At 41.2% G+C, this 22,443-nt stretch overlaps 1 protein-coding gene across 11 annotated transcripts in view; it reads left to right on the forward strand.

The window, feature by feature from the left end:
- The window catches only part of PLEKHA1 (pleckstrin homology domain containing A1), a 47,581-nt gene extending 25,707 nt beyond the window's left edge, over nucleotides 1-21,874 (forward strand). For 4 of the 11 annotated variants that reach the window (XM_016149077.2, XM_016149079.2, XM_016149078.2 and 1 more), the window contains exons 6-13: nucleotides 2,245-2,373; nucleotides 6,819-6,962; nucleotides 8,353-8,421; nucleotides 14,430-14,494; nucleotides 15,105-15,168; nucleotides 16,804-16,893; nucleotides 17,979-18,243; nucleotides 19,482-21,874. In XM_016149077.2, coding sequence (XP_016004563.2) covers nucleotides 2,245-2,373; nucleotides 6,819-6,962; nucleotides 8,353-8,421; nucleotides 14,430-14,494; nucleotides 15,105-15,168; nucleotides 16,804-16,893; nucleotides 17,979-18,243; nucleotides 19,482-19,684 — 1,029 coding nt within the window. In that variant the 3' untranslated portion in view covers nucleotides 19,685-21,874. The remainder of the gene's footprint in view (nucleotides 1-2,244; nucleotides 2,374-6,818; nucleotides 6,963-8,352; nucleotides 8,422-14,429; nucleotides 14,495-15,104; nucleotides 15,169-16,803; nucleotides 16,894-17,978; nucleotides 18,244-19,481) is intronic. The other 7 variants (XM_036222280.1, XM_036222285.1, XM_036222279.1 and 4 more) reach the window with 6 other exon arrangements.
- The last annotated feature ends 569 nt before the right edge of the window (nucleotides 21,875-22,443 follow it).

The raw sequence follows: 22,443 nt of genomic DNA on the forward strand, positions 1-22,443 counted from the left end.
TTTAATATTGCCATTTCTAGAAGGAAAATAGAAAAATCAATGTACATTTCAGTATATTTTAGGGTGATCTTAGAGGTTTTTCTTAGGAAGGTCTCATGTACGACTAAACTAACTTCTCGAAAGAGGGAATAACTTTTTCACATGGATCGCCTTTTAGCACATTTCAGCTAATACATTTGCATTGGTAATGTTCTCTCCTTTCAAATTCTCTTAATGCTGTTTTCTGTTTTTAATGGGTAACTTGACCACATTTTCTCTGTCGACGTAATTTGAATACATGCTGCTCTTCATTAGGAAACACCGTGTGCCTCCTTAGTGAATTGTTTCTGGGTGTTGTGTCCTTTGTAGCTCTTTTGCATTTATGTATTCATGTGAAGTAAAATTGTCAAGTAAAATTTGTCCATTGTGGTACTGCCTTTTAAAAGCACTCCAAAACGTGCAGCCTCTTAGAAAAAACTCCTGTGGGATTCAGGAGGCATCCCCCTCAGCATGAGTTTCTCCTCCCTTCCTGTCCTGTTTCTAGCTCTCTTTTGTTTCTGCCAGTCCCTGGCATTGTCCTGTAGATAATGCTGAAGTGGGGGAGGGTGGCTCGAGGCCTGGGAGAAAGCCTTGACAGGAAGCATCTCTGGGGACCCGGAGGTGCGGCAAATGAGAGGAAGTTTCAGAAGTCACCAAGAGATAAGTTATTTATGTCCGTAAATTTTATTTATGTGGATTGGGACCTGTTGCAGCTCAGCGTTTTCTCATAGACACGCAGATCGTGTTTGCCCAATATTTTGCAAAAAAACTCCTTTGTAAAGCCTTGTCTGCAGATGCCATCGTGCACCTGCTTTCCCGCAGCCCCAGTGGGAGCAGCGTCACAAAATCGCTCAGCCTTGGGAGCAGTGTTTCCAGCAGCGTGGTTTACGAAACACCTACATCAAAGTGCCTGGTGATCCTGCTTAAAGCACAGTGTTGCCAACTGCACTGTAGGTTTATTGAATCAGAATTCCTGGGTATGGAGCCTAGGAATCTGAAGTCTGTAATAATGGTCCTGGGTGACACTAAAGCTTGAGAAACTGCTGTACTGCTTTGGAGTCATATTCATAAATGCTTTGAGTCTGTGAATGCAGGGCGAGTGGGTTTATGTTCCCTGTAGCTGTGCAGTACCCTGTTAACGGGGATTAGCTGTACGACAGGTTATTTAATTTTAAATTAAACGTTTTTGCACCACTTCTCCTGTGCTTGTGGGTAGCATTTATTATAATGTTTCTGCAAACCTGCAAGATCCTCGAATGCCCTTTCAATCATTGGAGAGAGATTGAATATCATGTTCAGCATCATAATTGGTGCTGAACATACTGTATTACATTTTATTCAAAGCCTTAAAAATTTATAATTGAAATACAGACTACATGAAACAGTCTCTTGGCAGAAATAACGATTCGCCAAGTACCTTATTTCCTGATTAGGCCACATAAGAGAAACGAAAATATATGTTTAACATTTTCAATGTCTTTGATTCTACTTTAGTGAGGAGTTAACATATGAAATTCCACTGCTGCCACAGTCATATTCGTTCATGCCTCTGATTTGTCACTGATATAAGTATTGGCATTCCTTTTTTAAATTCCTGTTAAGCTTTAAGTTATTTTGAACATTTTGACTTTTAATTTATATTAAACATTTTATTTTTTCCTGCTGATGTTGGATTCATCCATTGAGTCAGTCTTCCACCATTTCCTCAGTACGTTTTCAGTGATAGACTCTGTCCTGAAGCCAGTAATAATGACCGTGCCGTGATCCCTGTCCTCAGAGGTGTTTCAGAATCCTGGGTAGGGATGGAGGGAAGGGAGAGGTAAGAGCGCAGGAGTGCTAAGTCCCTGATGCACGGGGTGTGGACGAGGGTCACACAGACTTGGCGAGAGTGTCGTACAGCCAGGAGCCGAGCCTGCTGCCCCGGCCTCTGCGGCTCGCTCTTAAGACTGCTAGGGGCTGGCTCTCCGCGCACAGTGTGCGGCAAGAGGGTTAAAGGAGAAAACGTGCCTGCCCTGGAGAGCACTGCGTAGAGGGTGGCCGCGTTATGAAGTATTAACTGTGAAAAGAATTAGGGTGAGAACTTAAAGGGGAGCAGAGACATCCACTGTCAATTTTCATATATGTTTCTTACATGTAAATAGACTGTTAGTTGGAAATGCTGTGATAAACGAGGGTATCGTGTGTAATGTGGGTCGCAAAACCATTCACGCTGACTTGTTATTTTAGGTACCAAAGCAGTCGGACTCACAGCCTCATTCTGAGAACGTGAGTCGCCAAGGTGAGTGTGGTTCGAAGAAGCAGGTGTCTTACAGAACTGATATTGTGGGCGGTGTACCCATCATCACTCCAACTCAGGTAACATTACTTCTTCTACTGTGTGATTTAATGACTGTCTATCGATTTCCATATTGTTAATATGACTAAAGCAGTACACCTTCATCAAATTAACATAATAGTCAATGAATACAAAAAAGATTACCTTTTTTTCTTATTTCAAGTGTTTATTGTAAAAAATCTGAAAATCACCGATAAACAGCACCTGGCACTTCTCATGCTTTCCCTGAGCCTCCTTCTGTGAACTTGCGCGCCTGGAAGCGGACGTTCAGTCGAACCCTGAACAGCATGGGTTCGACTTGCACGGGTCCATTTATACTCAGATTTTTTCAGTCAGTGCCTGCACTGGTTCTGCTCTGCGGTCGGAGCCCTCGCACGCAGAGGGCTTGTCGTTTTATATCGGGGGCCTGAGCACTGTGGGTTTTGGGGTCTGGGGGCCCTGGAATCGACTCCCTGCGGATCCGAGGGGCAGCTACGATTCGGTTGCCCTGACTCAGCCGTTGTTCAGGCTCAGCTGTACTTGGTAAACAGCTTTTTTCACTAACATTGCAAATGTTTTTTTAAGATGTCGGCGATTATTTTGCCTCATTTTTATGACTGTGTAATATTTTGCCACAAATTTAACACAATTTGCAAATCTTCTGTTGCCGGACAGTTCTTTCCTTTTTCTTTTCTCAAAATGAACGACGTGATCAGGAGAAACCCACTCTCTCCTGCGTTTCCCACGCTACTGTCCCAGTCACAGCACGTACCAGAGGTGTGGGTCCCCTCCCTCCACACACACACCATGCCATTCTGTGGCACCGACTGGGTGCCCTACAGTTTAACTGAGTTCTGACGGTGTCTCCCTGGACCCCACAGGTTAAGGGCTCAGCCCCACAGGTGCCAGTCGCAATCCAGGCTGTGCTCACCTGCACTCTGACCCATGGCTGTAAGCGAGAGTTTCCCACAACCCCCTCCTTGGGGCCGGTTACTTTGCTAAAGCAGCTCACAGACCTCAGGAAGACAGTGTACTTGTCATTTACAGTTTATTACAAGAGGGTATGACAAAGAGCACAGGTGAACTCCCAGGTGGAGGAGACGTGTGGGGCAAGATCGCGGGAGGGGCCCTGTCTGGACACAGCACTGCCCCAGCAGCTCCACAAGTTCTCCAGCCCGGAAGCTGTCCGAACCCCGCAGCCCGTATCCTCCCATAGGCACGATCGATCACTAACTCCGTTTCCGGCCCCTCGCCCCTCTGTGGAGAATGGGGGATGGGTTGAAAACGCCTCGCTCCTAGGTATGGCCTGGTCTTTCTGGTGACGAGCCGTGATTCAGGAGCCGTCCATTAGCCCACCAGCCGTCACCTAACTAGGACAGAAGACACTGCTCTCACCCGGGAAATTCCAAGGGATTTAGGGACTCTGTGTCAGGAACCGGGATCAGACACCAAATATCAGAACAAAAGATGCTCCTTGTGCTGTTATTATGGAGGAAATTGCAAGGGTTTTAGGAGCTCTGTGCCAGGAACCAGGGCAGAGACAAACATATATTTTTTTCTATTATATCATAAACACTGTGATGAACATTCTTGTAGCATGAGCTTCAGAGACATAAACAACCTTTTTTAAAGGATAAACTCCTAGAAATAAAATTGCTGCGTCAAAAGTGTTTGTTAATGTATATAATTTTTTAAACCTGGTTTTCAACAACCTGGCCTAGATGAGCTAAAGAAAGGACTGGAATTTTGACTCAATTCTATTCCAAAAGTACTGATATGCTAAATCATATTCAGGTGTTGCTATTGAATGAGTTTGTAAGGTAAATTAAATTATTGGCAGTGGATAAACCAAATATTTTCAAGTAATTAATTGGTATTGCCAGTGTTGGACATTTTCATTACTTTTTAAAGGTTTAAAAGGTACACAGATACTTTATAAACCTTTATAAACTTTTGACACTTTATAAACCTTTAAAACCCAATCGTACCATCCACCATGATTTTCAGGACTTTTGTCAGCGGGGAGTGATTAGCGGAAAGAGATTTCCTACTACATTAAACACTTGAGGGGCCCACCCCTCGGTCTTACCATGCCACTTAGGCCGGGAACCCTTTCACTCCCGTCCTCCCATGATTCTGGGTGAGGGAAAAAAATTATTGAGTGCTTTCTGTATGCCAGGCAAAGGGTTATACTGAGTAAAAACTCTGTGATTTAGGGAGAGGTTACATTTTTCATCAAAATACACTAAGAAATAATCTAGGATTTTGTGTGTGTGTATGTTTACTTTTTTAAAGTAACAATTTTAACCCATAAGACCTCGTTAAGATACAGCTAGACTAAGATGCTTTCGCCTCTGTTGTCTGGTGTGGATATACGTGATTCCAAGACAATTTGTTTATAGTCGTATTAGGCTGTTTTCATTATTTATATGTGGTTGTTTTAATTTTGAACAGAATTAAGATTTTGTTTTAATTTCGGTATAGAGTACTGAGTAGGTTCTAAGACTCTGTGGTGCCTTGTTAAAGATCCCAAAGAATTTTATTGCTCTGTCATTTTGCAATATAGTTTATTTAATGGTGAAGCAGTATTTACTTATAAAAGTATTTAGACAACATGGTATCAAGAAAATGTTGAATAAATCTCATTTGCATGATTAATTTATTCTGTACCTATAGGTTAGCATTTACTTAAGGGCTGGGATTATAAAGTTAAGTACATAATAGTGCTGTTGACCTGAGTGTAGGACAAGTTGAGAATTCCTCAAGTTATGATTTGAATATTTAGTTTTTCTCTTGCAATTTAGGCATCCTTAAAAATATACCTTTGGTGATATGTGGTGTTCTAGATTATCACATGTTAATATGTTATAAATAAACAGGAAACTAGTGCTTTGGGAGACATGAAAACCTGAGTATAGTTAGTTTTTTTAAAGCACTGGGCTTACATGTAAAAAAATGAAAGTAAAACTACAGCGTTTTTAGAAAAGAACAAAAGGGAAAACCTTCAGGATCTAGTACTAGGTGAAGAACTTTTAGACTCGATATCAAAAGCACAATTCATAAAAGGAAACAATTGGTAACTTTGACTTTGCCAATATTAAAAATGTTTGCTCTCGTAGGACCCTGTTAACTGAATGAAAAGAAAAGCTGTATATCATGAGAAAATATTTGCAGTCCACATATCTAACACAGCACTCGTACCTAGAGTATATAAAGAACTGTCAAAACTGCACACTAAAACAGTTCAATTAGAGAATAGGCAAAACGAGTGAACAGAGATTTCAGTTAAAGTTAAAAGATACACAGATGGTAAATATGCACCAGAACGGATGTTCATCATTAGCCAGTAGGCAAATGCAAATGAAGGCCACAGTGCGGTATCCCTGCACACCTATCGGAATGACTCAACTGAAAGTTAATGGTAACACGAATGTTGACTAGGATGAGGAGAAACAGAATCACTCATACATTGCTGGTGGGAATGTAAAATATAGCACAGCCACTTTAAGAAAGGGTTTGACAGATTTTTATAAAAGTCGACTTGCAGTTAATACGTGACCCCATTTACACTAGGCATTCATTTTAGAGAAATGAAGAATCAGTGATCACAGCAAACCCGTACACGCACATTCATAGCAGCATTGTTGCTCATAGCCAAAAGCTGGAAACAGCTCGAGTGCCTGTTAATGGGCGGACAGCCGGTGGTGACCAGAGCGTGGCGCCCGCCCAGCGGTAAGAGGGAGTGAGCGTCCCATGCAAGGAACAGCCCGGGTGAACCTTCAGAGAACTACGCTGACTGAAAAAGCCAGTCTCACAAGGTCCCCTTCTACATGATTCCATTTGCATTATAGTCTCGAACTGTCAGAATAATAAAGATGGTCAGCAAATCAGTGCTTGCCTAGGGCTTGGGGTTCAAAAGGGGTGCCCAGGGAGCCTCTTGGTGATGAACACTTCTGTGCATTGGTGGTGGTGGTGGTTGCACAAATCTGCATGTGACAAAATTGCATAGAATGACCACACACACACACACACACACACACACACACAAGTGAGTTCATGTAAACCTGGCGAAATCCACATACGGTTGTGGAGTGTTTCGGTGTCAGTCTTGATAATGTGCTGCAGTCACACAGTTCCCCTGTTTGGGGGACCTGCCGAAGGAGACACAGGACCTTTTATTATCACTTTCTGTGAATCTATATCATTATTTCAAAATAAAAGTTAGCCTCCCCACACAGAAAAAAGCACTGGCGGCAGGACTTTTACAGAACAAGAGAAAGAGAAATCTTTGGTTTGATCACTAATACGTGAGTTATGATTAAGTATCTCAAAATAATTAGAAAACTTTTCACTTCAAATCTATGTTCCTAACCGAACTAAGATAGGGTTTAAGACTTTATACTAGAATAATAAACAACATGAAGTATAAATATGCTTTGAAGCTAAACAAGCAGGAACAGAATTTCTTTATTTTGCTTCATTTTAGAAAGAAGAAGCCAATGAATGTGCCGAAAGTCTCGACAGAAACAATTTGAAGCGATCGCAAAGCCATCTTCCTTACTTTACGTCTAAACCACCTTCAGATAGTGCGGTCATCAAAGCTGGGTATTGTGTGAAGCAAGGGGCAGTGGTGAGTAGCTTAACAACGCGTGCGTGGTGACGACAGTGTGTGTCAGCACTCTGCGCACACGTGGCTGTGAGAGACCCGGGGTGAGGGGCGGCTCGGCGGGGCAGCGGGGAGGTGGAGTGAGGCTTGTCCTGTGTCCGTACCTCCGTGCTGTTATTTTCTTGGTCTGTGAGCGGCTGGGAGAGTAATGCTGACTGTCACTGACATTCAGTTTTAAATGAGCTTTTCTAACAGTTTAATTTTTCCAGAAAGTTTTTCTATTGATCTCCCTGACTTGGTAGTGGGCCAGGGAAAGCGCTCTAGCAGGGAGGGGACAGGGAAGAGGGTGTCAGGGGGGTGGGGGGGGGGACGGGAGTCAGCCCAGCACTCGATTGGGTGTGGGGCTGACAGCTGACAGCTCTGTGACCTTGGGCTGCTTACTTAATCTCTCAGGCTCTCAGTTTCTTTTGGTGAGGCAGACCTGTGGCAGGCAAAGCTGTCGGTACTGCGGAGGTTCCGAAGTACCTTTCCAGGCCATTCCTTCTACATCTTTAGAATTTTATGAGAAAATGTACAGTAATTCTAACTACATCTTTAGAATTTTATGAGAAAATGTACAGTAACGTTTGAAAAAGAAAAAATCTGTGAGTCAGGAAATACTAAAACTCTCCTGGCAGTTCTGGCTTCAGACAGCACTTCTCGTTAGCTTAGGTCAGCTGAGGGGAAATTTCTTCCTAATCGTTCGACCTTCAGGCGAAGGTAAATGGAGGGGAGGGTGGAGGCCTCTCCTTCAGTCATGTCTGTGGGCAGAGGCAGCCTGCACATCAGGCCGTGACTCTTGTGTGGCCGGGTTTTCAAGGAGACGTTCCTTTCTTTCTGTTCTACTCTTAAGGCTAAAATGTCAACCTTTAGAAAGAGTGAAATGCTTCCACAAAAACTATATTTCGCTGCAAAAAAAGTTCGTGCAAAATAGGTTCACTTTAATATTAAATTTCTGTTGCTTTACTACTTAAGTATAAAGTACCTATAGAAAGATTTGTGCATTTTAGCAGATGGAGAAACTTGATGTGGTTTAATAACATTTCCTGTTCTTGCTCTTGAACTCTTCAGAGCATTTATTTTGTGGGGGTTGGGGTATGAGGAGGATGGGGAAGTGCTCTTTAAAAAAAAAATTTTAGAGCATTAAAAAAAATGAAACTGCGTTATAAAATTGTATGATAAAAGCTGAAAGCCAGACCCCAAAGTCGCATTAGGAGCTCAAGGCCCGAGCAGCAAACATTTATCTCCTTGCGCACGGCGCGGCGAGGTTTTCCGGGGCTCGACATTTCTGGGTGTGGGCTCACGGCAGAATAATTAAGTGGTTCTTACCATTTGGTGTTCGTAGAAGTCTTATGTCTGTGTTCCTCTCCGGTAGATGAAAAACTGGAAAAGAAGATATTTTCAATTGGACGAAAACACAATAGGCTACTTCAAGTCTGACCTGGTATGTTGCCGTGTCTTAAATGTTACTTTAACATGTTCGAGAAGCGTTATACTGTGATGAAGTGTGGAAAATACATTTTTGTCCTGTTTTCTCTTTTTTCAATAATTAAATTCCAGTTTTGAGAGGTACATACAATTCAGTTTTTGTTGTGATGCTTTTCGTTAATGGTATTGATGTTAAATATATCTTAAATTTAAAAAAAAGTCATATCTTCAAAGACATTCCACCTTGAAGGAATTAAAAATGTCAGTCCCTCAGTCTACAGATCGTCATAAAAGGACCCCGGCGGAGATGGTGGAGTTAAGTCTCCGAAAGTCCGCATTTAACCCCAGAGCCCCGCCTTCTCCTCCCCGCCCCTCTTCACGTTTTCTTTTCCTCTCAGGTTGACTTTTAAGTTTCTTTATACGAGATGTTTCTGTCCTATCCGAAGGTAAAATCAAAGATCGAAATTCCCTTTTCATTTGAGCAACATCATTATTTAAAATATTCTTGTCATGTGACCTGAGTTCTGCAGTAGATTTTTGGGTAAATTAAATGCAGTTCTCGACTTCACACATCTGTCCTGCCTCTTCCTGTTTTACGGGACCTTTCAGGGGAACCATCTACTTACATGGATGAAGGCACCGGAACGGCTCTGTCCAGTAGAGCTTTCTACGCTGACGGGAACGTGCCATGTCTGAGTGGCCACATCTGCTGGCTGCATGTGGCCTTTGAGCACTGGAAATATGTCTGTGTGATTGAGGAAACAGACCTTTAATTTTAAGATTAAAACCGATCGTGTGTAATGTTCGTTAATGTAAATTTAGATAGTTGTACGTAGCTCGTGGTTCCTGCGTGGGACAGTGGAGTTCTAGGGAATCGTCTCGGGCGTCTGTTCTGGGAAGCTTTTGGACCTGGATTAAATACCTTCGTTTTGCACGCTGTGGTACCTGATGCCCACTGGTGTCGTATTCCCCATTCTGTTTTGCAATCGTATGATTGTCTTTACCAGTCAACTACACAAGCTTCCCGAGAGCAAAGGTGTTCTTACATACCCTTTCATGAACACAGCTTCCAGTATTCAGTAGATAGTAAGTGCTTTTGAATGAATGAACAGTGGCCATTTTAGCCTGGGATTCTTCTCAGACTTCAAATTCTGAGAACCTCGCCTGGAAGTACTAGTTACTTGGTTCAAAAACTACCAGCCTTGGTGCCTGAGAAGGCAGCGTGCGTGCTTTTGTTCGGAGGGTGAGTCAGTGCTTTTAACAGATACCAGTACTCTTGGGAAGAGGCGCTCATGCAGCAGGTGTCCATTGAGCTCTCGGGGCCCTGGTGCAGTGTTCTGGGAACTGGGAGTAAAAAACAGCAACGTTCTGGCCTTCAGGGTTCCAGTTTTGCCAGAGAAATTGACATGTACCTGTGTTACCTGCAGTAATTACGATAAGACGAGCTATTATAGAAATATTTATTCAATTTTGAAAACCTGTGTTCTCACATTATGCTATAAAATCTGAGAGAACACTGAACTGTCATAGGTGATAGGGAAATTATATGTATTTAGGAATATGTCAAATATTCAGAAAACATATAATTGAAAACTTAAAGATATTTATAATTATTGATGTTTAGTAATTGCTAAGATTGATATGATCCTCCCCCCGCCCAACATTTTAGCTTTTCTGAAATGTTAGGGTGTCTCAGCGTCCCTGTGGGGGAGGGGCCGCCAGGCGGCAGCCCTCGTGTGCCCAGCACCTTTGGGGAAGATCTGAAAGACACCAGCATCAGAACCTGCGGGGAAGGTGCTGGTGGCTTGGACGGAAATCTCAGGGACATGGTGACACACTCTTAAGAAATGCCGCCTCGTCCGCGCACTCCGGCGCAGAGGGAGGTCTGCAGGGAAAGGCGTAGCCGGCTCCTGATCAGACAGCGTCAGAAGGCTGGGTTCCGGACGTGAAGGTTCAGACAGCCTCACCCGGCTTATTTTGCTTATCTGTTTTTCTGTATGCTCAAGAACGATTTATGATATTAATGTTTAAAGTACAAAATGTTTTGATCATGGAAAAGTTTAAATATAAATGTAAACAGTATTCTGAACCTCTGCGTAGCCGTCACCGAGATTTTACAATTATCTTCTGTGTCACCACCCAGTTCCTCCATATTTTGAAGCAAGTCCTCGACATAATTTCATCTATAATTATTTTAGTGTATATCTCTAAAAGATAGACTTAAAAGTTTTTTCAGTAAGTAAAAGATTTAAGTACACAACTGAAAAACCAAAAGTTTTTCAATATAAAAGATTTAAGTGCAAAACTGTAGCATATATCAGATAAAACGTTAATGTTTCTAACATATAAGGAATCTTAAAATTGAAAGGAGGGGATCTTTTCTCATCCATTTTTCCCTCTTCCATCAATCCTAAATGATTAAGACCTACATTTTTTAGGCACGGTGAACCAGTGTAGGTGTCTGGTGGAGCGGGGTGGAGGGGAGCGGAGGACGGGCGCAGAAGGAGCTAGAGTAGCCGGGTGGGGCCGTCCGAGCCCCTGCGGGGCGGAGGCCATCTGAGTCCGCCCAGCGTGGGGTGGAGAGACGAGGGCATCCACTCTGGGGAGGCGGTGGAGGCTGAGATGGGAGAATGTTCCATCTGTGCTCACTGGTAAAATAAGGACATTTGTTAAGGGTAATGAAAACCAGCCTTCTCGCTGTTGAAGAAGGGAGTAATATAAAAAAAATATTTTTTTAGATTGGAGTTGGAATATTGATGTGAACTTTTAAGATACGTAGATGTAGAAACAAATATAAATGTATTCATGTGTTTACATATATATATATGCATATAATATACTCCCTAGCTCTCAGCACTGAAAAAATTACCGTTTTCCACGGGAAGAAACCTAGGCAAGATTTCAGAGTTGGGATGGGAGAAATAAATGTAAAATGATCCTGGGATGTCTTGTGTCAGACATGCAGGATCATTTGAAACAATCTACAAGGATTAGTGCTCGCAGAACGACAGGGACATGGTAGGACCCCAAACCCAACTTTTGAAAATCTCCCCATCACCAAATTTGGAGCATTTCGAAGATTAAAATAAGTAATGATGGTAGCAGATTATTGCCCATTGGATGGAATCGCAGTCAGGAACCCGTGCAGACACAGTGAATGAGCGAACAGTGGTCCGGGTGTACGTAGGACAGAGAACGAGAGACGACGTAGTTCCCGAGTGCCTGTCCGCAGCACAGGCACTAAGTGCGAAGGGGGAAGGAGTCACCGCGGGGAAGAGGCCGGGCCGATACTGCTTCCATCGGGTGGTCAGGTGATTGCAGGGAACTTCAGCAGCGAAGAGATGAATCGAAGTCATTTACCGCCTGACAGGATAGCTTGAGACGACCACGGTGTCGCTCCTGTGATTCTTGCCCAGGGCGCGTGGCCTGCCTCTGATCGCGGGCGGGCTGCAGAGTAACTGCCCTGCCGTCTCCAGCGGAGTCAGGACCGTGGACGGCAAAGAATGACCGAAGGAAAGGAGAGAGAGAAGACTGGTGCGATTTTTGTTTTTTGAATTTTTATAAGAGTTTATATGACCCAAACTGATAATTGCTGGGAAGCAAGCTCTCACATACTTCCAAGACAAGTGTCATTCTGAACTGAATTCTTTTCCTTTACTAAAAGGCATTTGGGTGACACTTCCTGATTTTGATGGTTGTATCGTGATAATAGAAGAGAACGCCTTTGTAGGAAATACTGAAATACTCAGGGTAGTGGGAGCCAGGCCAGCAGCTCGCTCCGAAATGGTTCGGGAAAATGAGCTCCTTGTGCTGTGTTTTTAACCTTTGTCTAAGTTTGTGGTTGGTTCAAAGTTTAAAAAGAGAAATTTGAGGAGAAAATATTTGGTAGAAAAATGAGCAAAAGACACGAATAGTTCATTTTAAAAAAAATTAAGGTGGTCCTGAAACATATAAAAGGATATTTAACATCACTGATAATTAGAGAAGCACAGATTAAAATGTAACAGAAATGTTACTTCTCATCTATTATGGGAGGCCATGGCTGAGTGAAGAGGCGGGGGGCATGCTCTCCCCGAAAAGCGGCCATGCATGCCATTGTGTACCACAAGGGCCCCTTGGAGAAATGGCCAGTTTCAGAGCTAGGGCAGGTTAAGTACAAGCTGAGCCCATCTAGAATATCTGATTTTGACAGAAAATAAGGACGTGGCTCAGAGAACAATGGACATGTGTCAAAAGGACACAGGGGCCCCCACCGCCCCAAAGTGAGACAATCTGAGCAACATAATGAATATGGATCATAACTCAGTGTTCAGTGAGTCACGAATAAGTAAATGGAGGACAGACATTTTCTTAGAGTAAAATTCTGGCTAATGTATATCCATGAGTTGATGAGGTTAAAAAAGTAGTCACCATTTGGTAGCCACTATGGTAATGGTGGTTTTAGGCAAGAATCCTCAGTGTTTGATAAAACCAGAGGAAAAATTACAACGGGAGACTGAGTATTACACAGACTCCATGTACGTCCCCGCAGGATAGTTACTAATGACAAAGGGGAGAACAGTGATCGTACAGTCTGGCAGACATGACCTTCAGCAGGAGATCAGAGTTAACACACTGGTAACGGGACAGACCACTGTCACGCGCCCCCTGAGGGCGATGTGCCGAGAAGAACCAGCCTCGCATCTGTGGCTTCCTGCCAGGACTGTATCACCTGACTCAGCACGGCTAGCGCCCGACAGACCCCAGGGCAGGACAGTCTCCAGAACAACTGGCCTGGCTTTTGAAAACTGTCGAGGCCAAGAAGGACTGGAGAGCCATTCCCCTGCGAAGGGGCCTGGGACAACCGCGAGGTGGAAGGTGTGGCTTGGGATTGGACCCCGCATCAGAAAACATAGTTTTTCTTTTGCCGAAAAGGCAAGGCAGTGAATGAAATCTGAATACAGTGTGTAGGCTGGGTCATGGTGTCGCATCACCTGTGGGGTTTTTGGTTTTCGTAATTGTGTCCTGGTTATGTAAGAGAACATCTTGTTTTAGGAAATACACACTGAAGTATTCAGTAGTACAGGTGTATCTACAACTTGCCTTCAGACATTTCAGGGAAAATACATATCCATGTATTCATATACATGTACACAAACAGAATGGTTTTTAAAAATGCGAAATACTAACATCTTGGAAAACGGTGTGGTATTATTTTTATTAATTTTTTACAGTCTGAAATTATTTTAAAATAAACTATAAAACTTGAAAGAATCATGGTTTTATAACAAGTGGTCAGCCATGGTTCAATTTTTTTTTTAGTGCTGTATAAAATAATGGTATGTCTTAATCTCATGGTATCAGTGAAATGCAGTATATAGTGTTTCGTGGAATGTATAGTATAAACATCGTGCTATTAGGAACTATTTATCTCTTATATTTACATCTTAGGTCTAGTTTGCAACCTTAGGTGAGGTCTTCAGCATGTCTAGTCCTCAGTTTCCCCCAGGTGAATAACAGCGCATGTGTTGTGGGTTGTGGAAAGTTTAAATGAGACACATTTAAAATCTGGGGGGGTGACCTGGCACTTAGTAAATGTTCAGTAAATGGTTCTTGTTAAAATGTATTCAGATAAAACTAACAGTCTTAAAATGACGAATTTAAAGAAATCTGGATATTCACTACTCCTATGCCTTCTTTATCAGAAGAATACTCCAAAAGTGTTCCTCTGCTGGTGCGTAGGGCTTCCTTGGGGAAAGGTCTGATAGTGAATGGTTTTTCATAGCTCCGCTGTGATTAAGGCCAGGAATAATGTAAATATGGGTTATATGCTGGCTTTCTTGTTTCAAACCATAATGTGCACAAGTTAATGGTGTTTCAGCTGTTCTGATGCTGGATAGTTCAAGAAGGTAGATTATGTCTTAGATGTGCTTTAAGAAAGAAGCATAGTTTTCACGTAGATCTCCAAATAAGACAACTAACCCTTAAAAGGATTTTAAGAATGTACCTCATATGTGTTCGTTTGCTTTTTTTGGGGGTGATCAGGAAAAGGAACCTCTCCGCGTAATACCACTTAAGGAGGTTCACAAGGTCCAGGAATGCAAGCAGAGGTAAGTGCCGGCTCTGCCCACGTGTTATCATGTTGCGCGTTAGTGCACAGTGGAGCCGTAGTTTGGCTGACGTGCCGACATGCTATTTTTCTGTATGACTTCTAGTTATTTTTAACTCCGAATAGTTGGGATATGCAAGAACTTTTAAAACCCTCAGATTAAAGTATTGAGATGTTTTTTGTTTGAAAACTAAAAATTAGGAGACAGTGGAAATGAAAAACTTTCATATGAACAACTTTAGTCACATTTGACAAATCGATGTATTCGTAATTTTAGTATTTCAAGGTTGCCTTAGATTAGAGCTTTGTAAGAAAATGTTAGCTGTGCCAGCATTTCTTTGAGCAAACTGATTTCTTCATAGTTGAAAACTTTAAATTTTAATGTCGTTTTATGACCCTTTCCTAAAAATATATATATAACTACATAAAATAAGTAAAATTAAATGCAAACATGAATTGAAAAGATGATTCAGTTTTGTTAAAATATATCGGTGTTTTAACTTTGATGTTTATTTTCTTATTGACACATATTTGGTGTTGGGTAAATAAGTGAAAGAAAAAATATCAAACAATTGCTATTTAAGTACAATTGGAAATGTTTTTGTTAACAGTGACATAATGATGAGAGACAACCTCTTTGAAATTGTAACATCGTCTCGAACTTTCTATGTGCAGGTAAGATACTTTGGAGATAATAGATCCTCTTAACAAGAAATTAATAATTTTAGAGGTGAAACGAACTTGGTGGTTATAAAAATAAACAAAACATATGACAACTGTAATTTGCCAAGTTAATAAAAAAAATTATTTAAGATTGTCGTATGTTCAGCAAGTCAGGGTATTCATCACTATGAGTTAGTTGACCAGAAATGTGTAGCTTTTGGAGGAAGGGCAGTGCTGCTTTAGTTTAGATGCCAAGTGCCTGCTTTCCGCTTGGATTATTTTTGCACGTGTTTTGGAATTAATTATGTCATTTTTTTGGTAGTTCTATAAAAGGGGCGACCTTAAATACCTGCAGTACAAGTAGACAGTAGATCTCCTGGTGGCACTAGCAGTAGATAGGCATTCCGTATTTAAATTTAAAATACTTACTACATTAATTAAATTTGAAGATTTTTAAAAGAACATTTTGTTTTATAAAACATATACTTATTGCAGAAAATTTAGAAAATATAGGAAAATACGAAGAAAGGGATGGTCTGTAAAACACAGACGTCCACCGTCAGGGAGCTGCTCTTATTTTTTTACTGCCTTTCTGAAGGTTTATATTTTTATAACAAGTGGGCATATGAAGTACAATCCTACATTTCACTTGTTGAATAAATTGTAGTCACTTTTCTACAGCAGTAACAATTCTCTGGAAACCGTTTGGAGGTGCATTCGTGCTCTCGCCTGAGCGCGCCACAGTTACACTGTGTCTCTGCTGCTGCTGTGCCGCTGATCATTCATGTACATAGTTTTCTTACATTGACTGTGATAAATAACGTGGCGGTGAACATTTGTGTGTGTAAAGGTGCCTGAATTTCTTCTTTAGGGCGAGTTTCTAGATCAGGAATAACTATTAGAGCGCAAAATTTTTCGAACCTCTTTATTTTGCCAAATGAGTTTCTAGACTTGTGTTCCTGTTCGCACTGAATGAAAGCGTGCTTTTTACCTTTGCCTACTTTGAGTTTTTCCTTTGAAAAAGTATTTGTTAATATTGTTGGTTTAAAAATATTACCTTATATCTTTAAAATTTTTGAACTTCTAGAATCTAGAAGTAAAGGCCAATATCTCTATACCCCTCTTAGGACCTAATTTAATTAGATTAAAGTCATAGTAAGGTTTTTAATTCACATTGGAAGCCAAGATCCTGTAAAGGAATATGTCTTTTAGGGTTATGGCACTGCTAGAAATTATTTCTAGGAAAAAAAAATATATAAAATGATGTCAAAATGGTTTTTTACTCTATATAATGATATAAATATTCTTGTAGCAACTACAGACAATATCGCAGTTAATATCGATAAAGCAAAATGAGCTCACTGACTTCTTCCTCTCCTCGTTTTCCCTACAGAAGTGTGCATGTTGACATGTTTTGATATGTCTGGTCTGAAATGTTAAGTGCCCAACTTACGTCTCTGTGTAATAATTTATCCAGCAAAGCCTGGTTTAAAGAAGCGATTTATAAATTGTTTCGGAAACCATTGGTGGCCTTAGAATGATTTCGTTGTCAACACTATTAATTACCAAAATGCATACGTTGGATTTACGGCCACAGGAGCTGATCTTGAGGAAAAGTGGACTGAACAAGCCCTTTCTGTCCCGCAGGCCGACAGCCCTGAAGAGATGCACAGCTGGATTAAGGCGGTGTCCGGGGCCATCGTGGCTCAGCGGGGGCCTGGCCGCTCGGCGTCTTCTGTATGTGTCCTGCTCTCTGGGGTGACACGCTCGAGTTCCTCCATCCTGTCCAGTTATTTTTCTTTCTGTCCCCCTAATCCTCCTGGTTTCTTTCTGTATTGAGATTTATTTGCATGGTGACTTTCATACCAATTGGACTTGCAAAATATAACGTGTTTCTAGTGTGGTGCTTCCGTGTAGTGTTACGTAAACATAACTTCCTGCGCATTGTACTGTCTTCAGTGCATGAGCAGGGCAACGAGAGAATGACCGTCTCCGTCCTTTGTTTCAGGAGCGCTCACTGGTCAGTAAGCCTAGATCTGGCATTACTGGACCAAGTAATTCTTAGTATGGGACGTGGCCTAATCGTGGAAGGCACCTTTAGGGAACCCCTCCATTTCTTCTTTACTTCTTGTAATTTCAGTTAACTTTTTTTCCCCCTGTTTTTGTTGCGGGGTTTGTTTGTTTGTTTGTTTGTTTTTGCTCAGTAATGCCATAAGACTATCGAGCAGCTGGAATCTTAAATGCAATTTGGTGTGCTCAGTCAGCATTTTCCACTTCATGTTTCGTTCTCATTTTCTAGTAGGTTAATTTAAAAGGCCGCCTCCCCCTTCCACAATCCTAATTATCTTTGTGGTAGGAGAATAACAAAATTGAAACAGCTGAGCATTCTCAGAAGCAGTAAGAAAAATATTTGTAATTTAGAATTTGTCATGTTCAAGAACATCATAGGACTAAGATGTGCCTTTAAGATACTTTCGTCACTGGTCTGATATGAAAATACAGATTCTACTAAGGAATGAAAAATATTTGACGTGTCTTGAAATGTAGCACTTTGGTCTGCAGAATGTAATACGATATGCAGCATGATAACCTTTATTATCTGGATTCATTGTAAAAGCTAGAATTCTGTTCTTTTAGTTTTTTCCTGGTAGTAATATTATCTATTAATAGTTTCTTGCTATTCATAACTACAAATCAGTATATACAAATCCACCTTTCTCATTTCTTAATTCGTTCTCTTTACAACCTTTTTTTGGAATATCTCAGAAGCTGCTTTCTTGGGTTCATTTGGTAACTGCCTGTGTCTTTCGTGACCCTTTCAGCAGTCAAGTATGGGACCCTCTGCAAAAACCGTGTCTCTTGGGAAGAGGAAAATTCGGAGAAGGGCGTCTGTGTTTTGTGCTTCGTGGTGGGGGCAAACTGGACTATCTAGCTGTGACTGTCAGCAGAACTTTCTCTTTTCCTCCCTCTCCCCAGTACAGGTCGACTCTAATCTTAGCTTTGCACTGTATTCCAGATGCGGCAGGCCAGAAGGCTGTCGAACCCCTGTATACAGAGGTATACATCAAGGACGGGGGCGTGCAGCACGTACGTGGGCTCTCACGCAAACGTGCCTTCTCACACTACTCACAGCTCACCCTAGAAAGTCGAGTTCACTAAACTGCCTTTTGCAGTCACCGTAACTGACTTCGTCAGCACTAACGCAAACTGTCACTACCGTCATCAGGTTGGAGATGCATTTAGGGAAAAAAGAAAAGATACATAATGAAAAAACAGAACTTTACTAATTGAGAAAGTCATTAAGTTGTCTTCTAAAATAAATTCACCTAATTGCCGTAGAAGTTTCAATTTTTATATCTTACGTATTTTGAAAAATTTTGTGGACTCTACCACTTGAAATGCGCCTTCGTGCTAATAGGTGCAAACTCGCGCATTGGATAAACTCGCCAGTACTATAGTTTGCGTGGCATTTTAAATCTCAGGTAAAATTTAGCCATCTCATAGGAATCTACCATGTTAGTAGTTTATAGCGCTTTTTTTTCAAAGCCACTGGTATCTTAAATGAACACGATATACTAGGAGCTAACTGTAGCCATGTACTCAGAATGGTCAGATTTAAGGATAACTTCAGATTTGATATCGTTAGAATTATATCGAAATTAACATTCACAACTGTTAATTTCGCCAGTCACAAATGATTAAATACATACATACCCTGTTACATTTAAAATCTTAAGCCATGTGAATGTATGACATATTCAAAACTAAATAAATGCAATAAAAAAAAAGACTAGTAAGTGAGTTGCAGTGAAATTCAAGGAAGCAAAAACTGTCAGACTGCCAGATAAAATAGGATTTTGAAAGATGTTGAATTCTGCTTATTAAATATGGCCTTTCCTTTTTATATGCTGCGTTTCATTTTTTATTTTTCTAAAATACGTAGGATAATTTCTACGGCTGATTGAAAATAAACTTTTAAATAAAATGATAAAGCTGGTAGGCCCCCTTTCAGACACTCTTCATTTGCAATTGGACCGCCGTATTCCATTTTAGGCTGGCCGAGTCTTCAGTGTCAAAGCTGCCAAATTCGGCTTTGGTGACAGAACTGGTTTCTTAGTGGAAATGTTGGCCGTCTTCGCTCTAAACTCACTCCTAAAAATGCATCGCTTTGGGAGAGAACTTGCACGCGTCTGCTGCATGGCTCACGCTTCTGCTCTGTCCGTGTGCGCGTGTGTGGTTTGTTTTTCAGAGAGTAAAGTCTCACGCTGAGTTACTAACCCGGGCCTTTGTGACCGACCCTGTCTGACCAGCACTCCCCTTTGCAGGAGCATTCCAGCTGTCCAGAGCCCAAGCACGCCTTGCGCCCTGCCCCCGCCACCGCGCATCCCACAGCCTCTCGCAGCCACTCTCTGGTCTCAAGCTTTACCGTGGAGAAGCGAGGATTTTACGAATCTCTTGCCAAGGTCAAGCCAGGGAACTTCAAGGTCCAGACTGTCTCTCCAAGAGAACCAGCTTCCAAAGTGACTGAACAAGCTCTGCTAAAACCTCAAAGTGAAAACGGCCCTCAGGAAAAAGATTGCGACCCCGACCCCGTGGACTTGGACGACGCCAGCCTCCCCGTCAGCGACGTGTAAGGTGGAGGCGCGCGGAGCCCAGTCAGCCCCTCGCCCCCTCGCCCCCTGGCTTTCCTTTCACGGGGCCTCTAGCCAAAGATGAGAAAGGGTGAAACGGTTTTCGTGCACATGCTCTCCTGCCTCTTCGATGTACTCTCTAAGCTGGTAAACCAAGACTCTGGAGTGGCCAAACTACATGTCATCTCTTTTCAAAAGAAGGAAAGAAAGCAAACAACCTGAAGCGTCTCAGTATCAACTGTCTGAAGTTTCGCGTGTTCTCATATGGGTGATGAAAATGTGAGCGTGACCTTCTTTCCTAGTGATTTTGACAATTTAAATGTTTAACAACTTAAAACATTAAAAATGTTTATCGTTTTGGTCCTTTTTCAAATGCTACTATGATTTCCTGTTAGATGTCGATATTTACACATTCTTTCTGGTTAATATTATTGAATGAGATGTTACCAGACTAAGATATCTAAAGTCATGATGTCTGTGGTGCTGTAAAATTTATACGACAGTGGGGACTGTTTTGACATGATAACCATTTTTGATGCCCTGGCTCTCAAGGTGAGTGCTAAGTTTTGCATAGAGGACATTATTGGGCTGCCAGTGAGGCTCGTGAGTTGTACTCTGGAGAAAAGGGGGAAATTCGATTTGAAGCAGCCGTGTCTTGAATGTTCGTTTGAAAAAGCTTGAATAGGACTCGAAGCGGTCATTGCTTTATTCACTGAAAATGATTTAGGATGAGATTTCTAGGAGATCTGATTTTCTTATCAAAGTTTTGTACATAGTTCTTACTTCTATATTTGGATCAGTGGAAGACCTCACGTTTATACGTAAAGACATTCTACCCAGAGTCATGCTGTTGTGGCCTCTACTTTTTGTCACCAACAACCTTTATGCAAGTGCCTGTGTTTTCCATCTTGTTAACGTGCTCGAAAGTCCTGTGATTGGCTTTAAACATTGGAATAAATTTAATTTCCAGTAGCACAGTTTAATATGTTAAATAAGATATTTTATGTTGGAGATACCAGAACACTGGTGTTCTACTACCACACGTGCAATATATATATTTTAAAACACAAATTTGAGGATACATTAATCACAGGGCTGTCATAAATATAAGCACCCTTCTAAAAAACCCGAGGTCGAGGTGTTGGACCAGTTTGAGCAAGTACCATTTTTGCGGTTCAGTCTTAAACATTTGCTTTAAGAATATAGTCTTGAACTTCACATGCTGCTATTTTTTTTTTTAATTTTACCATTTTACAGTACTGTTTTGTTTTAAATTCACACATGTCATGTTTCTCCTTTTCATTTTCTAAGATGAATTCTTTTCTGGAAAGAGATTTCCTGCTATAGAGTGTGGGGTCCAGAGGTGACTGTCTTTTATACTAGAATTATAGCATCCTTTTCAAAACTCAGCTGCATAATGATGCACCACTCAACTTTTTTTTATTCATAAGCTAATATTTTTAAAACATATTTAGATTTTTTGGTTTTTTGCAGCTACATTTGAAAATGAGAAGTGAAAAAGTTTTAAGTGATTGTCGTTTTTTCATCCATTGTAATGGCTCTGTTGAAAGTTCTTCTTTAATGGCACACCTAAGAGATTGTGTGTAGACAGTTTGTGATATTCAGGAGCCGAATGCTGTTTTCTTTGGTACAGCTTCCACAATGCATGTTTATTTTAGCGTATTTTGGTATTGATAATTTGATATATTTCATAGAGGCCAAATACTAGCTCTATTTTGGGACTTTTTATGCAACTGCCCTTGTATTCATTAGCATAGGAAAGTGTTCTTGTGATTGTCGGGGTCTCCTAATATTTATCTCAATACTTTTATAATTCTATGAAAATTATTTAATTATTTTAAAACTTATGCTTTTCTTGTAAATACGTCACATCTGAATTGTCCAAAAATTACTTCGAATACTTTAATATTTGCTGAATTGTTTTTTTCTGTACAGATAACGTCGTTCAGGATGGGAACGTATGTGTGCTTCCCAGTGTTTACTTCTCCGTCTGTTATCTTTATATGTCAAACTGGTTGAACACTGTAATGACTTGAGAATAAACTACTCAAATTAATTCTAACTTATTTCTCGGTTGGTTCGGCCTCTGTGTGAACAAACAAATAGAACTAGTACAAAACGTGTTAGGTTAATTGACCTGCATTTATATATTTAAGGACAGACTAGTAACATTCGAAAGGCATAGTTCGATATGGTATTGCACACGGAAAACGAATCTTTTGGGGGGGGCGGGGGAAGCTTATTTTGATTAAATAAAAATGGTCTCAAAAGCAAAATCAAATGTGTTGGCTTCAGAGCATCGTTTGGCTCATCCGGGCCGTTCGCAGTGCTTGTTTATTGGTTAGACTGGACGTGCCATGAGGAAGAGGCGTGCAGAGGACGTTTTCACCCCCAAGTGGGCTGTGGACGTGCACTTATGAGGAACTCCTCGTCGGGCATTAGAGCCCCCTCTTGCAGCCCCACTTTTAGTGATTAATAGTTTGTGTCTGCTGTGTATCCAGCATCTAATAATAATGGAGTCGGATAAAGGACTTCTGTCTTGGTAATTTTTATTAACTGGCGCAATGTCATTTTCTTCCTCTGGGAAGTATTTTAAATGTTTTAGTTTTTTTAAAAATGGGAACATTCTAAACTT

The sequence above is a fragment of the Rousettus aegyptiacus genome, unplaced genomic scaffold, assembly GCF_014176215.1.
Source record: "Rousettus aegyptiacus isolate mRouAeg1 unplaced genomic scaffold, mRouAeg1.p scaffold_m13_p_6, whole genome shotgun sequence".
In the NCBI taxonomy this organism is placed as follows: domain Eukaryota; kingdom Metazoa; phylum Chordata; class Mammalia; order Chiroptera; family Pteropodidae; genus Rousettus; species Rousettus aegyptiacus.